Source organism: Tachypleus tridentatus, chromosome 12, assembly GCF_004210375.1.
Source record: "Tachypleus tridentatus isolate NWPU-2018 chromosome 12, ASM421037v1, whole genome shotgun sequence".
In the NCBI taxonomy this organism is placed as follows: Eukaryota; Metazoa; Arthropoda; class Merostomata; order Xiphosura; family Limulidae; genus Tachypleus; species Tachypleus tridentatus.
This window is the reverse complement of record NC_134836.1, coordinates 109,820,251-109,842,361: the sequence shown is the minus strand read 5'-3', so window position 1 is coordinate 109,842,361 and position 22,111 is coordinate 109,820,251. Positions and strand designations below refer to the sequence as shown.

The window sequence follows — 22,111 nt, the reverse complement described above, 5'->3', positions numbered from 1 at the left end:
ACAATAAGATTTGTTATGTATTACAATATCAAATAGCCTTAAACTTAGTTAAATGTAATCTAGATTTTGGAGCTAAATAAATGTCTGTTTCCATTTTATGACTTCAATAAGATTTATATACAAACATATTTTAATGCATAAACAATAATACAATTTACAATAAAATTTATTACAAATAATGATCTGTGTATGAAAGTTTTAAAAACAATATCAAAGACTCATGATGAGCAAGTTAATTTTGAGTTGATGTGGCTATAATTAATTTAACAGGGTACAAGCTAGCTCTGTGTTCTTTGTTTTTTGCTTATCATGCATGAATTGTTTTGTCTTAAAGTCAAATAATGTCTTTGTGAAAATACAAACATCCAGTGTCAATCTGCTGAAGTTAAATGGTCAGTAATGTTTGAAATGTACAAATGTTCCTGGTTAAGTGTCTTAAATTCCTGATTAATAAGCATTAATCACAGTTATAGCTTCAGAGATTTATGGTATATCACCTGTATGTAGCAAACAAATAATAGTATACTGTTTCGTGGTGCATTATTTTAGCTGTATCTATTGGTGTGAGGAAAGTTTTTAGAAGTACTGGGATGTACAACAATACACACAATATGCTATTGTTTACATACATATGTTGTTTATTTCTGCAGTCAAGAATCTTCTACAGCTTATAGTAAATAAGCAGGAATTTCACAATACAGAGTTAACAATAAAAGTATTTACATTTCTAAATATAATTTTAACTTAAACATTGGTGTTAGATATAGGATAATAAATCTGTAACAGATTAAATGAAACCATTTGGGCAAAGGTTAAAAGTCTGAAGCTATTAAGATAAATAATTATAATTGTTATGGTGTGCAATCATTCTTGAAAAAATGTACTTTCGATTTTATATTTTCAAGTTTTATATACAGATGTTGAGTTAGAAAAAAATAACAAGAAATAAGGTATGAGTTTTGCTGGAGCAAACTTTTGATAAACATTTAGGAAGTTTTAGTGGTTATGAAAACTAAGATAAAAAAAATATTCTTAACATGAGATTTACCATCTGCTCAGACTGACTGTAAGTACAGTGTCAAATCATTAGTAAAAACACATTACTAAAAAACTGGTTTTTGTGTGCGACAGAATAGTAATCTTACTAAAGGTTTGTCAAATTTCATGAAGATTCACGTAGTAGATTCTGAACTGTAGTTCATAATAATTTTCCAGTATAAAATCAGACCAATGAACTAACCCTGTACACAAATGTATATCTTTCTATTCTTGTTTACTATTATATGTAGTTACATAATCTTCTCTCTATTAGCTGTGTGTTCTTTTCTATTTATTAATATTGGTTTCTTATGTTTTCAGTTGAGTGGTTTACTTATTCTTTTCCCATGAAAGTTAAATACACAATCTTGTACTGTTACATGAACAGTTGTATTGTTCCGGTTAATGTTACATGAACAGTTGTATTGTTCCGGTTAATGTTCACATTATGGATTCTGTTGCTCATAATTGGAGGTCATCAAAATATCATTTTTACTCAGTTTCTTATCAGATGGACTCAAGTTCCTGTTCTTATGCTCTAAAGTGACTTTCTTTCCCATATCATAAACACTCTTAACAACTACATCTCATTCCACACTTTGGTTGCTGTGAGGTATTAGAAAAAAAAAGAAATTCAGCATTAAAATAAATGATACACAGGATATTGTAGGTCTTTATAGTAAAGAAATCATTGTGATATGCTATCAAGTGTTGATAAGACCAATTTATTAGGTATGAAAAAATATTTGTTTGCTTTCATGGCAACCCACTGTTCCCATAGTCTCCTCTAACACCCATCCTCAGAGATTAAATTTTAAAAGAATCTTGCCTTGTGAAAAATGTTTATTTTATGAGTGTACTCTGCATGTAACTGGTATTGGAGGTTATCCAGTAAATTGATATTTTTAGCATGAAAAGTTGTGCTTCTTGGTGTTAGATTCCTCAACATATTGCAGAAATATGTACTAAGGTAAAGTAAAAACTTAAGCATTTGAATTACCTAACACAACAGTTGTATTTCTTATTTGCCAATTCTTCAGCCTTCAAAATAGGCTGAATTATAGAAAAGCAAGAGTACTTGAAGTAACATTTGATCAGAAGAAAAAAATAACATTAAGAACTATGTTTACAGGAATTAAGGCAACTGCTTTCAAGTTTCACTCCTTTTTGAAACTGATGAAAATGACAGAAAATACTTTTCAATTGGTTTAGTTTTTGCCTATTTTACTTATACTTGTAGCTCTTCAGAAAGCTGGAAAGAACATGGAACACAGTATCATTGGAGCCTACATTGCCATTCTGCTTGGCTGTACCATCCAAAATAATGAGGTACGTCTTGTTTTATCATAAGAAGTCCTGACATTTCTTTATTAGTTTGTGGAATTCTTTTGGTAAGCTTGTGGTCTAAAACTGTCTCCAAAAAATATTTGGTATTGTCAGAAAGCAGTATATTAATGCTGCTTTTTTTAATAATGAATTTTAATGTTCGTATAATTAATATTGTCTGTGGGCTGCCTGGCATGACCAGATGGTTAGGGCACTGGACTCATAATCTGAGGGTCGCATGCTCAAATTCCAGTCTCACCCTTTTGTCCATGGGGGTATTATAAGTGATGTTTAATCCTACTATTTGGGAAGCTTTTAGTATTTAACTTAAATTTATTACCAAGTGGTCAAACATTTATGACGAAAATCATATTAACTACAGCTTTTTTTTTTCCAATTCTTTGTGTATATGTGTATAACTGCTTCAGCAAAAAAAGTATATTATTGCAATAGGCATAATGATACAAATGTATTACATTTGAAAATCATTAGATACATCATTTTTTTGAATAAAACTACGTATGAATATAAAAGTTTACGTAAGATGAGTCTGTTTTTAAAGTTTTTAATTTTAGGTACTTAGTTTGCTTTAGAGTGCCCATCATAATGCACAAAATCAGAATTGAAAACCTTAAGTGACTTCACAAAAACATTATTAGATTACTGAGAAGTCAATGACAACTGGAGGACTGATCATTGCATAAATATGTTTTTCTCTATATATATATTCTAAACAACCAAAATAACTGGCAGTATAGAGATATGATTAGTTTTTATATTGTCTAAATCTGCTTATATCCTATTTAAATAACCATTATAACTGCCACTGTGGAGAAATGATTATCTCTACATAACTTAAAGTTTTTTGTATTGTAGTTAAGTAAAACAACAAGAATCCACATAAGCATGAAATCAGCCTTCCATAGAACAATAACACTTACTATTATAATACACATTTTATTGTAACATGCTAAACGAGATGCTGATACTTTAATAACTTTTTTAATTTCAGTCACTAATCTTATTACATGAAAGCTTTCCCTGCTACCTGAACTTCATACTTAGTTTAACAACAGTTTGTAAACTGCTTTTTTTTTTTTAATCACATTTATTTCTTATTCTGAATATCTGTTTCATGTTTCAGGACTTTACCAGTATTCTGAAAAGCCACATGCCACAAGAAAACTTCACTGTTATGGTAGAGGTTCTCAAGAAATTCTATAATTTTGTAAACTTGACTGTAAGTGTTTTTGTTGATTTTCTTAGTAATTATGAGATGGGATTGTGTTATCTACAACAGAAGCAGCAAAATTAGAATATGTAATTATTTATGTGTTATTTGGGACAATACAGAGATCAGAATGGTATATTTTGTTTGTATTTACAAAACTATGTGTTTGAGTAGTGTTTGCAATATTGGGCAATATATTTTAGTTCTCCTTTACCACACAGTGTTTTAAATTGTGCTTACGTTACAGTGTATTCCACTGTTATCATAAAGGAACAGTAATTTATTACTTGTTATGACACTATGATTCAGTATTACTGCAATGGGACAGTATTATATTACTTTCTATGACAATATATCTTAGTATTACCATAATGAGATAGTAATTTATTACATGCTGTCACAGTATATTTCACTATTATCATGATAAGACTGACTTCATTACTTGTGTCAGTATTTTGTTCCACATTGCACGGTGATTCAGTGTTAATGTGAATGAGGTTAGTATATTGTTACATGTTGCACAGTGATTCAGTATTAACATGATTGACTTCACTCTATTGTTACATGTTTCATACTGATTCAGGACTTTGTGTTTTACACAGTGATTCGGTATTTACCTCATGGGAGAGTTTTTGTGTTTTTATCCATTGATGCCTTCTGTGAATGATAAATTATCTTGGGAAAATGAAGTAAACAGTTTTATCAATAAGTAAATTTAACAAACTTATAAACTACACTGCCACTTAGTTTAAGTTATTTATAATATTATTTAAAAGTAATATGAATGACAGCCAACCTGAGACTTCCAATTCTTAAAACTGGATATTTCTTATAAAAATGAAAGTTTAGTCTGTGAAATGAATTCAGAAATTAAAAACAGTATTAAAGGTTCACTTTAAACTGATCAACCTGTTATATTAGTGTTTCTGTGCCTCACAAGGTATAGCATGTAATTCATAGATGTTGATCTGAAGTGATTGATAACATGAGATGTTATAGAGTGAAACTTCTACTGTATCACTGCAAACTTAGTTTTAAAGGGTTGTGAAATCATGAAGTATTAAAAAAAAATTATGGAATTGAAAGAGATTTATCTTTTGAATTGTGTAATAATATGCTTTTAACAACAAAGAGGTTAAAAAACACTTATTCAAACAGTAATGCTTAGGTTAAAAGTGAAATCACTCCCATAATGAGGTGGTACATAACATCTGGTGTTAAACATGGTTTAATTGGCACAAGTAGGTCAGAATGTAAACAGTCATGTATGGTTACTCTTAATAGTGCTAATATTGTAATTTGCTACTTATTTTTCCAGGGGGTGGTTGGAAATACAGGTATCAAATCTATACAACGAGTGATCAGTGTACTAGAAAGAAGCTGACTGGTGAAAGTTTAATAAACTGACAAGATGAATAGGAGATCTGTCAGAGTGCTATCATGAAATCGTGTATGATTTACCAGAGAGCCTTGCTGTTATCTTTAGACATTCTTGATACATTTTTTTATTGCATGGCTTAATGTTGTGCCTCTTCTTCAAACAATTGTTCACTATTGCATTTCCATACCTCATCCCTGTCTTCTGTCAGAGTTAGACAGCCACAAGGAACAATGCTGTTTGAGCAGTCATTTGTTTACATTTTTCACATTTCATATTGTCTGAAATTAAGATCCTGACATGGACACATCAGCAAGTGATTGTCTGTACTCATATTTCTGGCAGTTGTTCATTTGCTTGTTGAGGATGATTTTGTTTGGTTTATGAGCTCTTTTAGTATGTAGTTCTTTTATGTATAATGTAATTTCTCTGCTACTCAGAAAATATTTGTAGTTTTTTCATTTCAATTCATAAGATCCAACTTGAATTTTTGTTTTCTTCAATGTTGCAAATAAATTTATTAAACAGAATAATTACTTTAATTTAGTATACTGTCAGATGACTTAAGTGTTTTTACAGAATTCACTCTCATGAAAAAATTGTAAATTTTCTAAATACTAAAGTTTAATATTATGAAACATTTTACAATGTTTGATATATGGGAACAGTTTCATCTGTGTAAATGAAGGTAATGGTGTGAGTGTTCATTAAAACAAGCTGTGTTAGGTATAGAATGTAGCTGGAATATTCATTTCAGTAATGTGATTTTTTTTATTTAAGATATTTAACTTTGAGACTTTCACTGTATTTATAGTGCACTTTTAATGAATAATGCTTATTTGATAGTCTAAAGAAATAGCTTGATGAGAGTTGGTATATATCACTTTAGGAATTACACTTAGAATTGGTTGTTTTGAAATCTAATGAATTGCAACTGTAATACCCAAGAAACCAACTTAGATTCTTAATTTTCAAATAAAACAGTATAAATATATTTGCAAAAATTTAAAATTAAATCTCTGAAGTTTTATTTGAATAGGTATTGTGTTGTCACTCACCATTTCTGTTTTCATGTTGTTGTTTTGGTTGACCTTATTTTTAGTGCATCTTGGGTATATACAACATGATTAAAGGAAAATATTTATGTAATTTTTGTTTTTTACCATCTTTAGTTGCAAGTACATTGAGATCAAAAGGAGGTTAAAGTGTTAACTTTGTTTAGTGATATCTTTATTTCCCAATCTTAGTTTGAAGGATTCCTGGTATTGGATTCATGATGGGGAAAATGAAGTCTGTTGTTAAAAGTGGAGACAGTTCACAAGAGTAAAACATTTCTCGTTTATAGAAGCTTAAAATGTTTTAAAATGTGCTTTTTCCATCTACAGTAAAACCTGAGAATAATAATATAATCATATAGCACTAGTTGATAAATGATTTTATTTCCAGAGTTCACTGAAGATGAAATAGTAAGTGAATTCCAAAACATCGAAGCTTCTGTAAGAAACAGTGTTTTGTCTGTTAATTGTCTTCATCTGTATTATTAAAGAGTTTCTATTTTTAACATTTGCTGTTTCTTGTGTGTGGTGGGAAAACTAAAAACTTGTTATTTACCTTTATCAAAATCAGTGTTATGAACTATCACTGTTCATTTTTTTTAAATAATTAGTGTTTATTTAAACTACTGATTATTTTTGTACTTAAATTACAAAACTATGGCATTTTGCTTCCATATGTTGATGAAGACTTGAAATAGCGAGTTAATTAAATACACTACAAGTTTCTTTGTGGGTAAATACAATTTGAAATTGATTTAGTACATAGTAAATCTTATTATACAATTAATAATGAATTTTGTTGATAAAACATGGCAAAGGTTAGCAGAACAACACCTTTGTTTTTTCTTTCTGAAAATATGCTCAACTTCAGTTTATTGTATTTATAAATAAGATGTCAAACATATAATATTTGATACTGTTGTACAATGCTCATTTTTAATATCAGCTTAAAAAAGAATGCCTTTTCTGTCTTGTCCTTTAAGAATTAATATCACGGAACTGAAAATCTGTGTTTTCTGAAAAACACTTTTAATCACGTTAATTTACTAGATATCTAAATTGTGATCTTTCTTATTTTAGGTTTTAAGAAATATATCTTTTTATATAAGAATCTGTTAACATGAGATTATCTGATCTTAAGGAATTGACTAAGTTTAATGATCATGTACTTTGTAGTGGTGACTTCTCAAGCTATATTTAAAATGGTTTAATTTCCTTTTACTGTTTAAAATGTGTGATAAATTGGGTGGAGAATTTCTCTTCAACACTGTGAAAATATGGTTCCTTGATCACGGAAAAAATATACATTTTGTAGATAACATCATTGTTCTGTCAATCATACTCATAAAAGGAAATTACTTGTTTTCCATATTCCAAATATATATATATATATACAGACTCAGTTGTGCAAAAGATGAACTGAATAAAATGTTTATAGATTCCTTGATCTGCTATTACTTGTTCAATCCATTTCATTATATGTATATTTAATCTGCTCTGCTATTTATGGGCACTTTCCCACCAAATTGGTATGTGGATAGAATTTTATACGAGTTACATAAAAGTCTGTAATTGCCATAGACAGCAAATTGAATTGAGATGTAATGAGGAAGGAGGTTCATGACATTAAAGAAGATTTTTTTATGCATCACTGGTGGTAAGACATTTTACCTTATTTTTTCATTTGTAACGTAATTTATTGTTAGAATGTAGGGATAGAATAGAAACGGAAACTAGATGAGCTTTTGGGATGGGAGGAAAAACTACATTACCCATTTATACATTCACTACCTCCCCGTTACACCAAATATTCTCGCTCTTTTATTTGTGGGGGCGTTGTAATGTGATGATCAATCTTACTATTCGTTGGTAAAAGAGTATCCCAAGAGTTGGTGAGTGGTGATGACTAGCTGCCTTCCCTCTAGTCTTACACTGCTAAATTAGGACGACTAATGCAGGTAGTCCTCATGTAGCTTTGCACGAAATTCAAAACAAATATTTACTACCTAACGTATGTGTACATCCACCGTGTGAATGCAGTGTTTTGAGTGGTGGAGTGCAGATTTTAATTTTTTATCCCAAACGATTTCTAATTTCTGATCTTTTTCCATCTCTACATTCCAACAACTTTAGAATAATATTGTTTATTACTAGTTTCTACACTTCTTATAAGTTGAAATTTTGGTTTCCAGGTGGGCTGTAACATCTAGATGGAGGGAAGATGCCATTTCACCAACTTATTCACTTCTGTATGAACCCATAATATAATTTATAGACTTCTTGAAGCAAGATGAGTGAAGACCAGAGTATTGTGCAGTTTGGTAAGGAGTATATAAAAGATTATCTACTTCCATATAACACACGTAATGGTATACTGATCAAAGGCCATGATGAGTGGATCAATTATTGTAAAAGCCCTTTTTATCGGAGATTTCAGATAAAATGGAATGATGCCATTATTTCAATAATCAAGACCGGCTATACCTGAATCCTTAAAGTCATTAAGCCCACTCCCCTCCATTGGCACAGCGTCATGTCTATGGACTGACAATGTTAGAAACACCGTGTATATCTCTGCTTACCTTCAAATAGACAAACAAAACTCAAAGCCAACATGTACGCATAAGTGAGGTGCCTTTCGGATTAAAAACTAATTTTTGTTTAAAATTCATGTAGACTTTCTATCAAACGAAACTAAAGTATGTCTTGGAGTAATAACTTAATATTTTATGTAAGTGTACTGGGTGTTTTATTTGTAGCAATTTATCACACTTAAGTAAAACAGCAGAAAAAATCACAATATTAGGGCATTAAAGATTTTGGAAGGTAGGCATTCTTTTTAAATGGATGAGCTGATAATGACCTCAGAGTATGAAGCAGAAACATTTGCGTACTCGTTTTCAGTGATGGCAAGTTTGTCTATGTCAGCCTGTCATGACAACCAAGAAATGTTTCGTCCGGTTTCGAAAAGGAATGTTTTTGACCTGACGGTGATTTCTGGTGTGAAGAATATGCGACAGGGTTGGTTAAGGAAAATTTGGAAATTACTTTAAAAAATAAACTTAATGAATAAAAGATAATTTCAAAAGTGACTTGGGAACTAAAAATGCAAAATATTAAAGATAAGAAATAGAAAATTAGAAGAATATAGTCTATTCATAAGTTCCGCCACTGCTCATTGGTACTGGATATGGCAGATTTAAAGTTGTGAGGGCCAAGGAGCTAATAACTATTGTGGGTCCAACATACCATATAATTTTAAATAGAATAAAATTATCAATGGTCACCCATTAATTAAGATCATGGGTCCTGGGGCTGAGCCCCTTTTAACTCCTACCTGAACACGCCATTTTTAACGAGGCCTTTCGTCTAATTAAGGCTTACCAAGTCTGCTGTAATACAAATAACGCCAAGATCACTACAATTTCTATATATATATATATATATATTATTCGGCTTTGAGTTACGTATAGTGCCTTATTTTCACTTACTTCGTAATTTATACTTCTCAGTTAAGTGTAATATCGTTACTTTTCCGTAAGGATGTAAAACTTGTATTTTTGTTACATGTTTTTCCACTACTTTTTTAAATGGGGCTACGTACAACTTTTTCCTCCTCAGTTAGGTAATTTAATACTTTTTCATCTGCCAGTAGCTAAGGTAAATAAGGTATTGACTATGCATACTCCTTACTAAATTTAAGATGGCTGTTTAAAATTACATTTGAGTCAAAATAAGGATGTGTAGTTTAAGAAAATAATGTCTACATTATCACCAGCCTTGTTCCCGTACTTTATTTTACAATCCACATTTGCAGGTTTTTTTTTTAAATTCCCAATTTTCTGTTTATTTTGTACTTACAATAGGCTTAATGCTATGGAATTTTATTTATTCACAGCCACGTAAAAGATATTATAAGTTATACAATTTATTAATGACCCATTCACTTCAAGCTGTTCACTTGTTTCTCATGGACGATTACCACTCGACACAGCAAAATAACAACAATCTGTTCCTAAAAGGGAATGAAAGGTGATGTTAAATGAAAACCAAACATCTCGATAAATTATGAACGTGTTTTAATACAACCTTGGCACATGATATTTACAACACATAAAGTGTTAACATTTTTATGATAAAATCTTTAGCTATGAATAAATGAGTGTATTAAAGTAGAAGGATACTTTTTAATCGCAAACCGAAAAAATAAACCCTTTACAAGTTGCTGCTACGAAAGAAAAAAAAACCCCGCAATTTGCGCTTTGTGGCAGTGAATACTTGACAAGAGTGACATTAAAATTCTACTATTATAGCGCAGTTAATTCAAGATTTGATAGTGGTTGTTATTTAGCAGTTGCCCTACTTTTAATATATTAATTCAATTATAAAATTATAAACGAGCAGGAAGTTAGCCACTGAGTGGCTGCGCTAATATTCCAAACAAAACGGGCAAAAATCTTATTAAATATTCATCAAAAATCCTTTAAGTATCATGAATAAAAAGATTACATTATTTGGTCCATATACAGAATGTTTGAAAGAGAGGTTCTAATTTATGAGACAAAAAACCAACACATATTAGGCTGAAATATAGCTTAAACAATTGCATGGCTGCTCACATAAAAACCATAAACATCCAAAGAAAAATCACACTATATAACAAAAGCTTTACTTTTTCTTGTTCCTGGACAGAAATTGCTATTTCCCAATTGTTTATGCCTAAAGTAAATGGAAAAGACCTATTTTTCTCTTCAAGCTTTGCTTTTGTGACCTGGGTAATGAAATTTTCAACTTCACCTATTTTCCAGAACATTCCAGGTAGATTCAGTGCCGAATAGCTGACAGAGAATTTTCTCGAACTTACAAGAATTTTCTAGAATGTTGTAGAACTTACGAGAATTTTCAAGAACTTTTTAGAATTTTCTAGAACTTTCCATAGTAGTATATATACAAGGGCTCACCACTCACCATTTCTAGCTGCCTAAGTGAACACACAGATTTTACCACGTTTCCCTGTTATCTTTGCCTTTAGGACAGCAGGAATACCTCAGCGCACTACAGCAGGAAACACTGGTCACAGCGGTTCAAGTTCTCTGTGAGGAGGCACAATGTCATGCGTGAGCCAGTAGTGAACCTCCAGTAGGTGTTGTTCCTACCATTTTACATAAAATTGGGTCTTATGAAACAATCTGTCACAGCTCTTGATAAGGAGTCCGCAGCCTTCAAGTACCTTCGAGACTTCTTCCCTAAGCTGTCTAAGGCAAAGTTCAAAACTGATACTTTGTTGGACCACAAATAAAGAAGATCCTGGAGTGCACAAAAATCCCCAAGAAACTCAGTAGAAAGAGAAAAAAATATTGGTTAGCTTTGTCGCAGTGGTTTGGGGCTTCTTGGGCAATCACAAGCCCGAAAATTATGTGGAACTGGTTGAGGCTCTGGTGAAGAACTACGGAAAAATGGGTTGCACGATGTCCTTGAAACTCCATATCCTTGACGTTCATCTTGATAAATTCAAGGAGAACATGGGAGCATACTCAGAGGAGCAAGGCGAGTGCTTCCACCAAGATATACTAGACTTTGAACACCTATACCAAGGAGCGTATAACAAAAACATGATGGGAGACAATATTTGGGGCTTATACGTGAAAGTGATTTACATTACAGTCGCAATTCTCGAAACACTACTCACTTCTAAACAGTTTTGTTCATATTTACATAACTTTAGTATAAATACACGTAAATCTTTATTCATACACTGCTGGCCAAAATATGCATTTTGCGTAGTTAGTTGAGTAGAGCTTCGAAAGATGAAAATAAGAAAAGGGAAAATAAAAATAAATAACTTTTTTAGCATTTAATAGGGAAAATGTGAACACTATGAAATTAGCCTAAATACTGGCTGGTCAAAAGTTTAAGACCATACTGAAACGAAGCGTTGATCAGTAAACACGTAACGAAATTTAGTCATTTGTGTTCAAGCATTAGTGTTGTCAACATTTCCCACTGACATCTCCTGTATTACATTGGGTAAAAACATGGCAAAGGCTAAAAGGTTGACAGAGTTTGAACGTGGCAGAATTGTCGAACTGCAAAAGCAAGGTCTCTCTCTCTCAACGTGCCATCGCTGGTGAGATTGGGCGTAGTAAAACTGCTGTTGCAAATTTCTTAAAAGACCCTGAGGGATACGAAACGAGAATTTCAAGTGGTCGGCCCTAGAAAACTTCGCCGTCGTTGAGCAGGATGATTTGACTGATTGTCCGGCAAGACATCAACCGATCGTCGAACCAGATTAAGGCCCTTACGGACGCAGAATGCAGCTCAAGAATAATAAGACGGCATCTACGAGAGAAAGGCTTTAAAAACCGGAAATGTCTTCAAAGGCCACGCCTCAGTAAAGACCGTAAACGTCTTCAAAGACCACGCCTCCTTTCACACCACGAAGCAGCTCGGTTAAACTTTGCTGAGAAGCACCAAACACGGGATGTAAAAAAGTGGAAGAAGGCTTTCTTCTCTGATGAGAAAAAAATTTAACCTCGATGATCCAGATGGTTTTCAACGTTACTGGCATGATCAGGATATCCCACTGCAGACATTTTCTACGCGACACAGTAGAGAAGGTTCCATCATGATCTGGGTTGCTTTATCCTTCCATGGAACAATGGAACTTCAGGTTATACAGGGGCGTTAAGCAGCAGCTGGCTACATTGGCATGTTGGAGAGAGCATCCTTATTAACTGAAGGCTCTCGTTTGTGTGGAAATGACTGGATCTTTCAACAGGAGAACGCTGCAATCCACAATGCCCGCAGGACAAAGAACTCTTTCATGGCGAATAACGTGATTATTTTGGGCCATCCAGCGTGTTCGCCCGAACTGACCCCATTGAAAATATTTGGGAGTGGATGGCAAGGGAAGTCTATAGAAATGTACGTCAATCCCAAACAGTGCATGATCTTCGTGAAGCCATCTTCTCCACTTGGAATACCATTCCAGCCAGCCTTCTGCAAACGCTTATATCGGCCATGACAAAACGAATTTTTGAAGTTATTCGCAATGACGGCCGTGCAACTAACTACGCAAAATGCATATTTATTTCTTCATGTTCATTAGCCTTGAGATTTTGGTCAGCAGTGCATGTTGTTTTATTCAGACCTTATGTAAATGAAAATGTGCAAATTTTCCCGTTTTTACATAGAAAATAGGTTAATTTCTGAATTTCATTATCCAGGTCACAAAAGCAAAGCTTGAAAAGAATAATGGCCATTTTCTGTACTTTTACAACATAAGCAATTAAGAAATAACACATATTATCCAGTAACAAAATTCGTGCTACATAGAGTCATAATTCTCTTGTGACAGTACAGTGTGGGGAGCTAGACTTAAAGTAGCACAAATATGTATGGTTTATTAGAGTAACAATACGACATCGGGATCACAAAGTGTCAACCTATGTCATTGCATGAGACTATTTCAAACCCAAAAAAATGAGCTAATGCTGCATCGGAAGAAGTTAGACTATATATAAAACGTTAAATGTTATGAGCTGCTGCACTATACTTTATAAGCATAATTATCTTCACATCATAAAAATAAAAGGTTCGGACGAATACCAACGCCTGCTTAGAAATATCCGAGTTTCGAGCTGCGATTAGTGTTAAACACGCATCATACATTCAACTGTAGAGGCGCTATTATTATGAGAACGTATTTTCAAGATGGCTGGTATTGGTATTAAAACTTTAATCGAAACAAAGTGCTCCCCAGTGGCTCAGCGGTATATCTGCGGACTTACAACGCTAAAATTCGGGTTTCGATACTCGTGGTGGGCAGAGCACAGATAGCCCATTGTGTAGCTTTGTGTTTAATTCAAAAATCAACAACAAAACAAAGTACGAAAAAACGTTTCGATCTTCTTAGGTCATCTTCAAGTTCACAACGAAACAAACAAACCGGCCTGGCATGTCCAGGTGGTTAGGCACTCGACTCGTAATCCGAGGGTTGTGGGTTCGAATCCATGTTGCACCAAACATGCTCACCCTTTTATCTGTGGGTGCGTTATAATGTTACGGTCAATCCCATTATTCGTTGGTAAAATAGTGGCCCAAGAGTTGGCGGTGGATGGTGATGACTAGCTGCCTTCCCTTTGGTCTTACACTGCTAAATTAGGGACGGCTAGCACAGATAACCCTCGTGTAGCTCAAAATAAACAACAAACAAACCTGTCAAGATGAAGATGACCTAAAAAGGTCGAAATGTTATTCTATACTTCACTTTGATTAAAGTTTTAATCCCCATTTCAGCCGTCTTGAGAATACATTTTTACTTCAAATAGTTTCGTGTCATCATAAATACCATCATGAGAGTTAGGTAATCCTGCTGTTTGGTCAACAGTTTACGTGTAGGCGTCGGTTGTTGCTGACAGATTTCTAAATTAGGGTTTTTTTTTGTTTCGCACAAAGCTACTCGAGAGCTATCTGTGCTAGCCGTCCCTAATTTAGCAGTATAAGACTAGAGGGAAGGCAGCTAGTCATCACCACCCACCGCCAACTCTTGAGCTACTCTTTTACCAACGAATAGTGGGATTGACTGTCACATTATAACACCCCCACGGCTGAAAGGGCGAGCATGTTTGACGCGAAGGGGATGCAAACCCGCGACCCTCAGATTACGAGTCGCACGCCTTAACACGCTTGGCCATGCCGGGCCGTCTAAATTAGGGATGTATGTAACTGTGTCGTACCTATCGTATAAGATGCCGAGCTACTAGAAATTATCGTATGCTTGGGTTACTTGCTGTACTTCACGTTTTATTGTTAAATCTGGTGTTCTGAAACTATAGTGCTATCAAGATATATAAAATTATATGTGTTTCAAGATAAAAAAGATAAAATAAGTTGGCCATTACACTTCAGATAAATATAAAAGCATACATTTTTTTTAAACAAACATTTTGTTTTTGCAGTTTCTTCAGGGTTAGAAAACATAATTGTTTGATATTACAGTATTAGTTAAATTACAAAAGTGTTTGTAATGTTATTCTTCTGAAGTCTGTCGCAAGATATGTCTAACAACGTATAATGTTATTAACTTATATATATATTTTGTTTGTTTTTGAATTTTGCGCAAAGCTACAAGAAGGCTATCTGTGCTAGCCGTCCCTAATTTAGCAGTGTAAGACTAGAGGGAAGGCAGCTAGTCATCACCACCCACCACCAACTCTTGGGCTACTCTTTTGCCAACGAATATTAGAATTGATCGTCACATTTTAACGCTCTGCCCGGCTAAAATGGCAAGCATATTTGGTATGACGGGGATTGACTCTCTGATGACGAGTCGAGTGCCTTAACCATCTGGCTATGTAATAATTATATATACATAATATAGTTTTTTAAATTTCTTTTTGGATGTTCTTTAAATTTTCAAAATACTTCCGCGTTGGAGTTCTAGAATGTTCCGGATATTCCAAAATATTCCACAAAATATCCTAAGGTGAGTAACGTATATCCAAAGAAATATTTCTACGTGAAGAAAAACTACCATGTAACTTAATGGCTAACTCTGTATCAGTATACCTCATGGTAACTGAGGTCAAACTTAGGTCGCGCTCGAGCTGTAAGAGAGAGAATGTAGGGAGCCGAAAAAACAACCGAGGTTATAGCGCCCCAGCTACTTATGGTTAATCTAATACCTTAAAACACCGGTTTAGAGCTCAAGTAATCCGAAAACGCTGGAAATGGCAGATAAGGTTGGATAACAGACCCTAGATTAGACGATATTATTCTATCAAATGGGAGGTTTATTTACCCTGGATCGACACTTAGCAACAGAATTAATATACCATTAATAACGTGGCACACAACGATTTACAAGTATAATAAAGTGATTTATTTTGGAGAGAAGATACTGTATGTTTCGACAGAACATTGGTTTGTCTTTTTGTTCTTTCGAGCCATGTAATATGTCGTTTCTCTAAATATACACTTCATTGTGCTTGCAAATCAATGTTTTCCAGGTTGTTATCATATTAGCATAATATTCTTCCTTACCCAGGTTTGAATATACCACTTTCTTGTACCTAAGCCAACACATTAGACAATCTGTATCAAGAAGGACATTAGACGATCGCTCCTTATTCTGCCCTAAGGGGACGACGAAGTTATCAGTTATATTTTACTTACATGATCTAATCTAAGTTGAGAGTAATGATCTAGTATATCCTAATTTATTTTACTTAGATTCAATATCTTTATTCATGTTGAAAGGAGTTTTGAAACAATGAGCACCTTTACTAACCCAAAAGTGGTAATAATTACAAATACACAGTGGAAAATACAGGAAGAACAAAATTTGTAGTTGCCCACAAATTTTAGCGACAATTTACAGTCTATTTTTATATTTGAGATATTGGGTTGGGCGTAGCCTAACAGCAAGCGTGTAGAGCTGTAAGATATTTACAAGTCATGACACGCGATTTGTTCTTCAACACTGCGCATTTAGTCACGTCATAAAAGTGAGATTCAGTCCCATTATGCAGTTAAGAAAAGCCATGTTGGCGGCGAATGCTGTTTATTGCTGCCATTTATGTACTTATCAGTATTAAATTAGGAGAAGTTATGCTAACTTTCAGGTTGCTCTTATCAACCTCAGCAACCAGACGAAAAGAAAAAAATAAACCCCATCAGTTATGTAACAAACCATTTTTTGTGTGCAAAAATAAATACTTTTTTTGTTATAAACTGCCCTCGTGTTTACTAGTTGTTGTTGTTGTTTTGTCTTTTACCGTTCATGTTTGCATTATTCTTCGTTTGACAACCTTGAACATACGTTTTACAAGCTTTTCAGTGAATCTGAATCATTTTCGTAATTACAGCAAGGATGTTAACAAAACTGTTCTCTTCTCATGAAGAACACAATATATTTGACATCGCTATTGAAGAGTTTCTACATCGACCCCTTTCACTTACTTCTTCAGACGGCCCGACATGGCCAGGTGGTTTAGGTCGCTTGACTCGCAATCTGCGGGTAGCGGGCTCGAATGCCCTTTCCACCAAACATGCTCGTGTGTGTGTGGGATTTATAACCTGACTGTCAGTCCCTCTAAATATTGGTAAAAGAATAGCTCAAATGTTGGCAGTGGGTGGTAATGACTAGTTGTCTTTTCTCTTGTCTTTCACTGCCAAATCACGGACAGCAAGCGCAGATAGCCCTTTTATAGCTTTGAACGAAATTCACGAACTAATCGTATTGTATTACATATCCCACTGAAACGGCGAGTTTCCTTGATCACAATTAACTTTGTTCTTTTCTCACACAGCACTTCAGTCACAATAGTTATTACTGGATGTTACTCTTTGCGCTTTTATAACTTTGTACTGGTGTGGTTTTTCCTGTTTAGTTGGATGACAGATAATCATAGTGTTAACTGTTAGCTCGTGCCTGTAATCTGGTAAAGCTCGTTTTGAATCGGATGAAAGAGTAGCATTCCGATAATATTTGGTCTTTTATTACTTTCACTTGCCGTGTCCATAACGTTTTACAATGCTGTATTTGTGCAGAGTTTCAACTCTGTTGTAGAACATAGATTAGATTCACATACATCACTCTTCAACTCTATATTACTCAGCAAAAGCTAAGGCAGAAAGTCTGTGAAACACGAATTCCTTCGATGAATATAACTCTTAGTAACCGTAAATCTTTATTTTCTGTTACGAGAGTTTACTTTGTTTACTTATTCACATCACCTGGGGTTCCGCTCCCCTCAGTGACTCACCGATAAGTTTACAGGGCTACGACGCTAAAAATCTGGTTTCGATACCGTGGTGGGCAGAGCACAGATAGCCCAAATCACTTAGGTTACGTTTGCACCTCATCTTTTATTAGATCCATGGCACGTGCAGGAAACTTATGGTACTCCTTTTCTAGAACATTTTGAAATATCCAGAACATTCTAGAACTCCAAACTGAAAATATTCTGAACATTTCAAGAACATTTTGGAAGTAGCTTGAATAACTACATATAACCCAATACGTATCTTCAGTTGTCGTAATTTACTGAGTAATCAAGTATACACACTATTAAATCTGATTCTGTCCCACATGACTTGAAATTCAGGAAAATATGTAGCTGACGTGGAAGAAATCAATAACTTTGTTTATCACGTTGAAGAATTATCAGCAGAAGCAAACAACGTCTGAAAACTACCACAGAAATGGCTGGTGGTACAGCTTCAGTTTCACAATTTCTGTAATTTAGTATTGTAAATATTTTTTTTTGAGAGTTCTTTGTTGTCAATTGTTTGTTTGTTTTGGAATTTCGCGCAAAGCCACGCGAGGGCCATCTGCTCTAGCCATCCCTAATTTAGCAGTGTAAGACTAGAGGGAGGGCAACTAGTCATCACCACCCACCGCCAACTCTTGAGCTACTCTTTTACCAACAAATACTGGGATTGACCGTCACCTTATAAAGCCCCCATGGCTGTTTGGTACGACGGGAATTCGAAACCGCGACCCTCAGATTACCAGTCGAAAGCCTTAACCCACCTGGTTGTTGTCAATTGGTTAAATATATCATCAGTTCAACTCAGTACCTTTGCTTTTAGGTTGGAACGTCGAGTGAAATAAATGAGGTAGAAAATAACGTGTTGGGGGGAGTGTTTAAGAGTGTATGTTGTAACTGTTTGGGTGTACAAAGAAGTCACGTCGTAAAACAGGATTTATGGTAAAAATAAAAACTTGAAGTGGGCTTTCCGCATTAATCATTTTATATTCAAAAGCATCGTAATGAGTCAATAGCAAATCGCTTTTATATTTTTAAGTTCAAGATTATGCTGAGATGGCCCGGCATGGCCAAGCGTGTTAAGGCGTGCAACTAGTAATTTGAGGGGCGCGGGTTCGCATCCCCGTCGCGCCAAACATGCTCGCCCTTTCAGCCGTGGGGGCGTTATAATGTGACGGTCAATCCCACTATTCGTTGGTAAAAGAGTAGCCCAAGAGTTGGTGGTGGGTGGTGATGACTAGCTGCCTTCCCTCTAGTCTTACACTGCTAAATTAGGGACGGCTAGCACAGATAGCCCTCGAGTAGATTTGTGCGAAATTCCAAAACAAACAAACAAAACAAAGATTATGCTGAGACTCAATGAATATTTCTTTCTTTTTAAGAAATTCGTATTCTCATGTAGATGAAAAGTACACTGTGTAAGGATGTGAAGAGATCTGCCCTTCTATTTGTAAAGAAGTAACAGGAAGAGTTTTGTGGTGACGAGAAACATTTGAAATAAAAAATGTATCTCAGGACGGCTGGTGTGGGTATTAACATTTTTACTTATAAAGCAGAGAATAACGTTTGGACCTTCTTAGGTCGTGTTTAGCTTAACAAAGGTGTTCAAGTTAACCTGAAAATGACTTAAGAAGGTCGAAACGTTGTTTTCTGCTTTATTAGTAAAAAATGTTAATACTCATACCAACCGTCCTCATGAGATACAACAACAAGCACGGTGCACAATACAAGAAATAAAAAAATACTTAATACATTAAACTTACTAAGGCTTGACAACGGCTAATGGTTATTCTAACATCGTTTTACTCTTTTGGTTGTTTATTGGGGATCTAATATATTGAAAAACTGAAAATTGATCTAAAATTTAATAAAATGGTCATTAAAATAAATCAAATATAATAGTGTTTATAGAAGTTTTATTTTTTAATTAAATGATACAAAACGAGTTTGTTACAAATGAAAACTGAAAATTGTGCGCAATATCTCTAGGTGAACCAGTGGCAGAGCAGTGGAAATTTCACACTGCGAGAAACCGAGTTTTGATACCCGTGGTAGCTAAACCCAACGTATAGTTTTGTGCTTAATTTCAAACAAACAATATCATAGAATTTTGTTCAAGGAAGCCAGATCCACTACCCCCCAACCTCGGCTCTGGTCGTTGTTGCTAAACGCAAAGCAGAGATTGAGCCGTAATATTTAACGTTGTAAGCCCTCAGTCTTGACAATTTATTTATCAGCAAACTTATTCACAGATACGGTATAGAGGATGTCGTGCTTCGAGGTTCAAATAATCACATTTTCTATTCAACGTCCAGAGTCAGAAATAGAATATTGTCAAGAAATGTAAAGACACAATAAAGTTATTATGTACGGTTGGATTAACTGGGAAATAAAGGGGAGAAATGAGAGGCGATTGGCTGTTATAAATGCTGTAATTATAGTATTTTTCCTGTCAGGCTTGTGATAAAGTTAATAATATGGCCTTACAAGAGTACGTCTGGTATCGTGAAGAAGAATTACACCAAATGTTATCCAGGGTTCGGTGAACATTTATCTTGATTAGAAAAAGATTTGTTATAATAATTGCTTTTCGTGACGTGTTAAAACACAATAGCGTTTTTATCTTTTGAATATTGTACCAATAATCACAGGTAATCTGTTGCTGCTGAACGAATATCTTCAAACAAGCTAAGACACAATATAGACAAGACAAAAGAAATGACTGTCAGACACTGGTATGAAACGACCATGTTTATACATCACGTCGTCTCGGTTTTTGTGCGTGTTTTTTGTTGTTGTTGTGGGGTTTAAAATATGAATCAACAGCATGACAAGTTTCCGTTCTCTTCATCTAACCGCTACTTATTGTCTAAAATAAATCTACAAAACTCGATTTTTAACCATATAATGAATATTTATTGCGTCACAAATATAAATCAGCCATAATTTAGTTTATTGAGATAGTGCTTCCTGGTGGGTTTTTATCGCTATAACTTTACTCAGTAACATACAAAAATAATGATTTAAAACCTTGGATAAAAAAAGACTAATTCTAATTCTGCAGTATATAAAACTTCAGAATCTGGTTGTTGTTATTTCGTCAAAACATAATTTATAGTTACACAGATTCAGTTACAAGGGCCTATATTTTATATCGATGTTTTTGTAATCATATCCAATATTTCTCGAAACTGATCGCAAATGAGAGTAATAAAAATATTTCCTTTTACTAACTTTAAATTTGTTGAAGGCAGTTTCCACAGTCTTTAAAAGAAAGGTTGTTTTGTCTGAGTTCTTCAAACAAAAATTAAGCTATTAATTCATAGATTCCTTGGTTCGTATTTTAGCTCGGTATTTACAATAAAAATTTGTTTTATACACGAAAAACGTCGACTGAACTCATCTAAGGTAAAACTCCAAATATCACAACCTTAACTTCTATTACTCTTTCCCCCCCAAAAAAAAAAAACAACAAAAAACACGTTTCGTAAATATATTATTAAAGAGTTGGATACTATGTTTTGGCTACATTTCTTACAGACATTTACCACTTAAAATGAAAGACCTTTGGATATAAAAATTCTTAAGAATATCAAACTTTTATTTGAGGGGCTTTCAAAAATTAAAAAAATGGATGATCCCTCTGAAGAATCGTAACGAAAAAAATATGTTGGCAGATAACATGGGTGATAAATTAATAATAAATGAAGAGATGGTTACACTTCATATGCATATGTCTGTAAATTGTTTTGCTTGTATTCGAATATCTGTTCAAAATTACTCGAACGTTATATGCGCTAGTTGTCCATAATTATAAACTGATGTGCTAAAGAGGGAAGAGAGATAGATAATTATAACCCACTCATCACCATCTCGAAGGCTAAGCTTGTGTGACTGTATGTGTTAGTTAAACGTTAGCCTTATAATTATAATTTGTAGCAGCGAGATGCAAATGACGGATCTGCAGGCCCATTGCCCAATACGATAACCATTGAGCCACTTTCGACCTTATTTCCGAAAACAGACCCAACATGACCAGGTGATTAAGGCATTCGACTCACAATCTGAGGGTTCGAATTCCTGTTGCACCAAACATGCTCGCTCTTTCAGCAGTGTGGGAGCGTTATAATGGTACGGTCAATCCCACTATTTGTTGGTAAAAGAGTAGCCCAAGAGTTGGTGGTGGGTGGTGATGACTAGCTGCCTTCATTCTAGTCTTACACTGCTAAATTAGGGACGGCTAGCACAGATAGCCCTCAAGTAGCTTTGCGCGAAATTAAAAAACAAACAAACAAACCATTTCCGTAAA

The 22,111-nt window shown here is 34.2% G+C and overlaps 1 protein-coding gene across 16 annotated transcripts in view; it reads left to right on the top strand.

Annotated features, from left to right (window-relative positions):
* The window catches only part of LOC143235289 (wings apart-like protein homolog), an 84,554-nt gene that overhangs the window by 42,754 nt on the left and 19,689 nt on the right, over positions 1–22,111 (top strand). For 10 of the 16 annotated variants that reach the window (XM_076473276.1, XM_076473280.1, XM_076473283.1 and 7 more), the window contains 3 exons: positions 2,279–2,367; positions 3,509–3,604; positions 4,914–7,468. In XM_076473276.1, coding sequence (XP_076329391.1) covers positions 2,279–2,367; positions 3,509–3,604; positions 4,914–4,979 — 251 coding nt within the window. In that variant the 3' untranslated portion in view covers positions 4,980–7,468. Of the gene's footprint in view, positions 1–2,278; positions 2,368–3,508; positions 3,605–4,913; positions 7,469–8,220; positions 9,981–22,111 lie in introns of those variants that run through there. The other 6 variants (XR_013019003.1, XR_013019002.1, XR_013019004.1 and 3 more) reach the window with 4 other exon arrangements.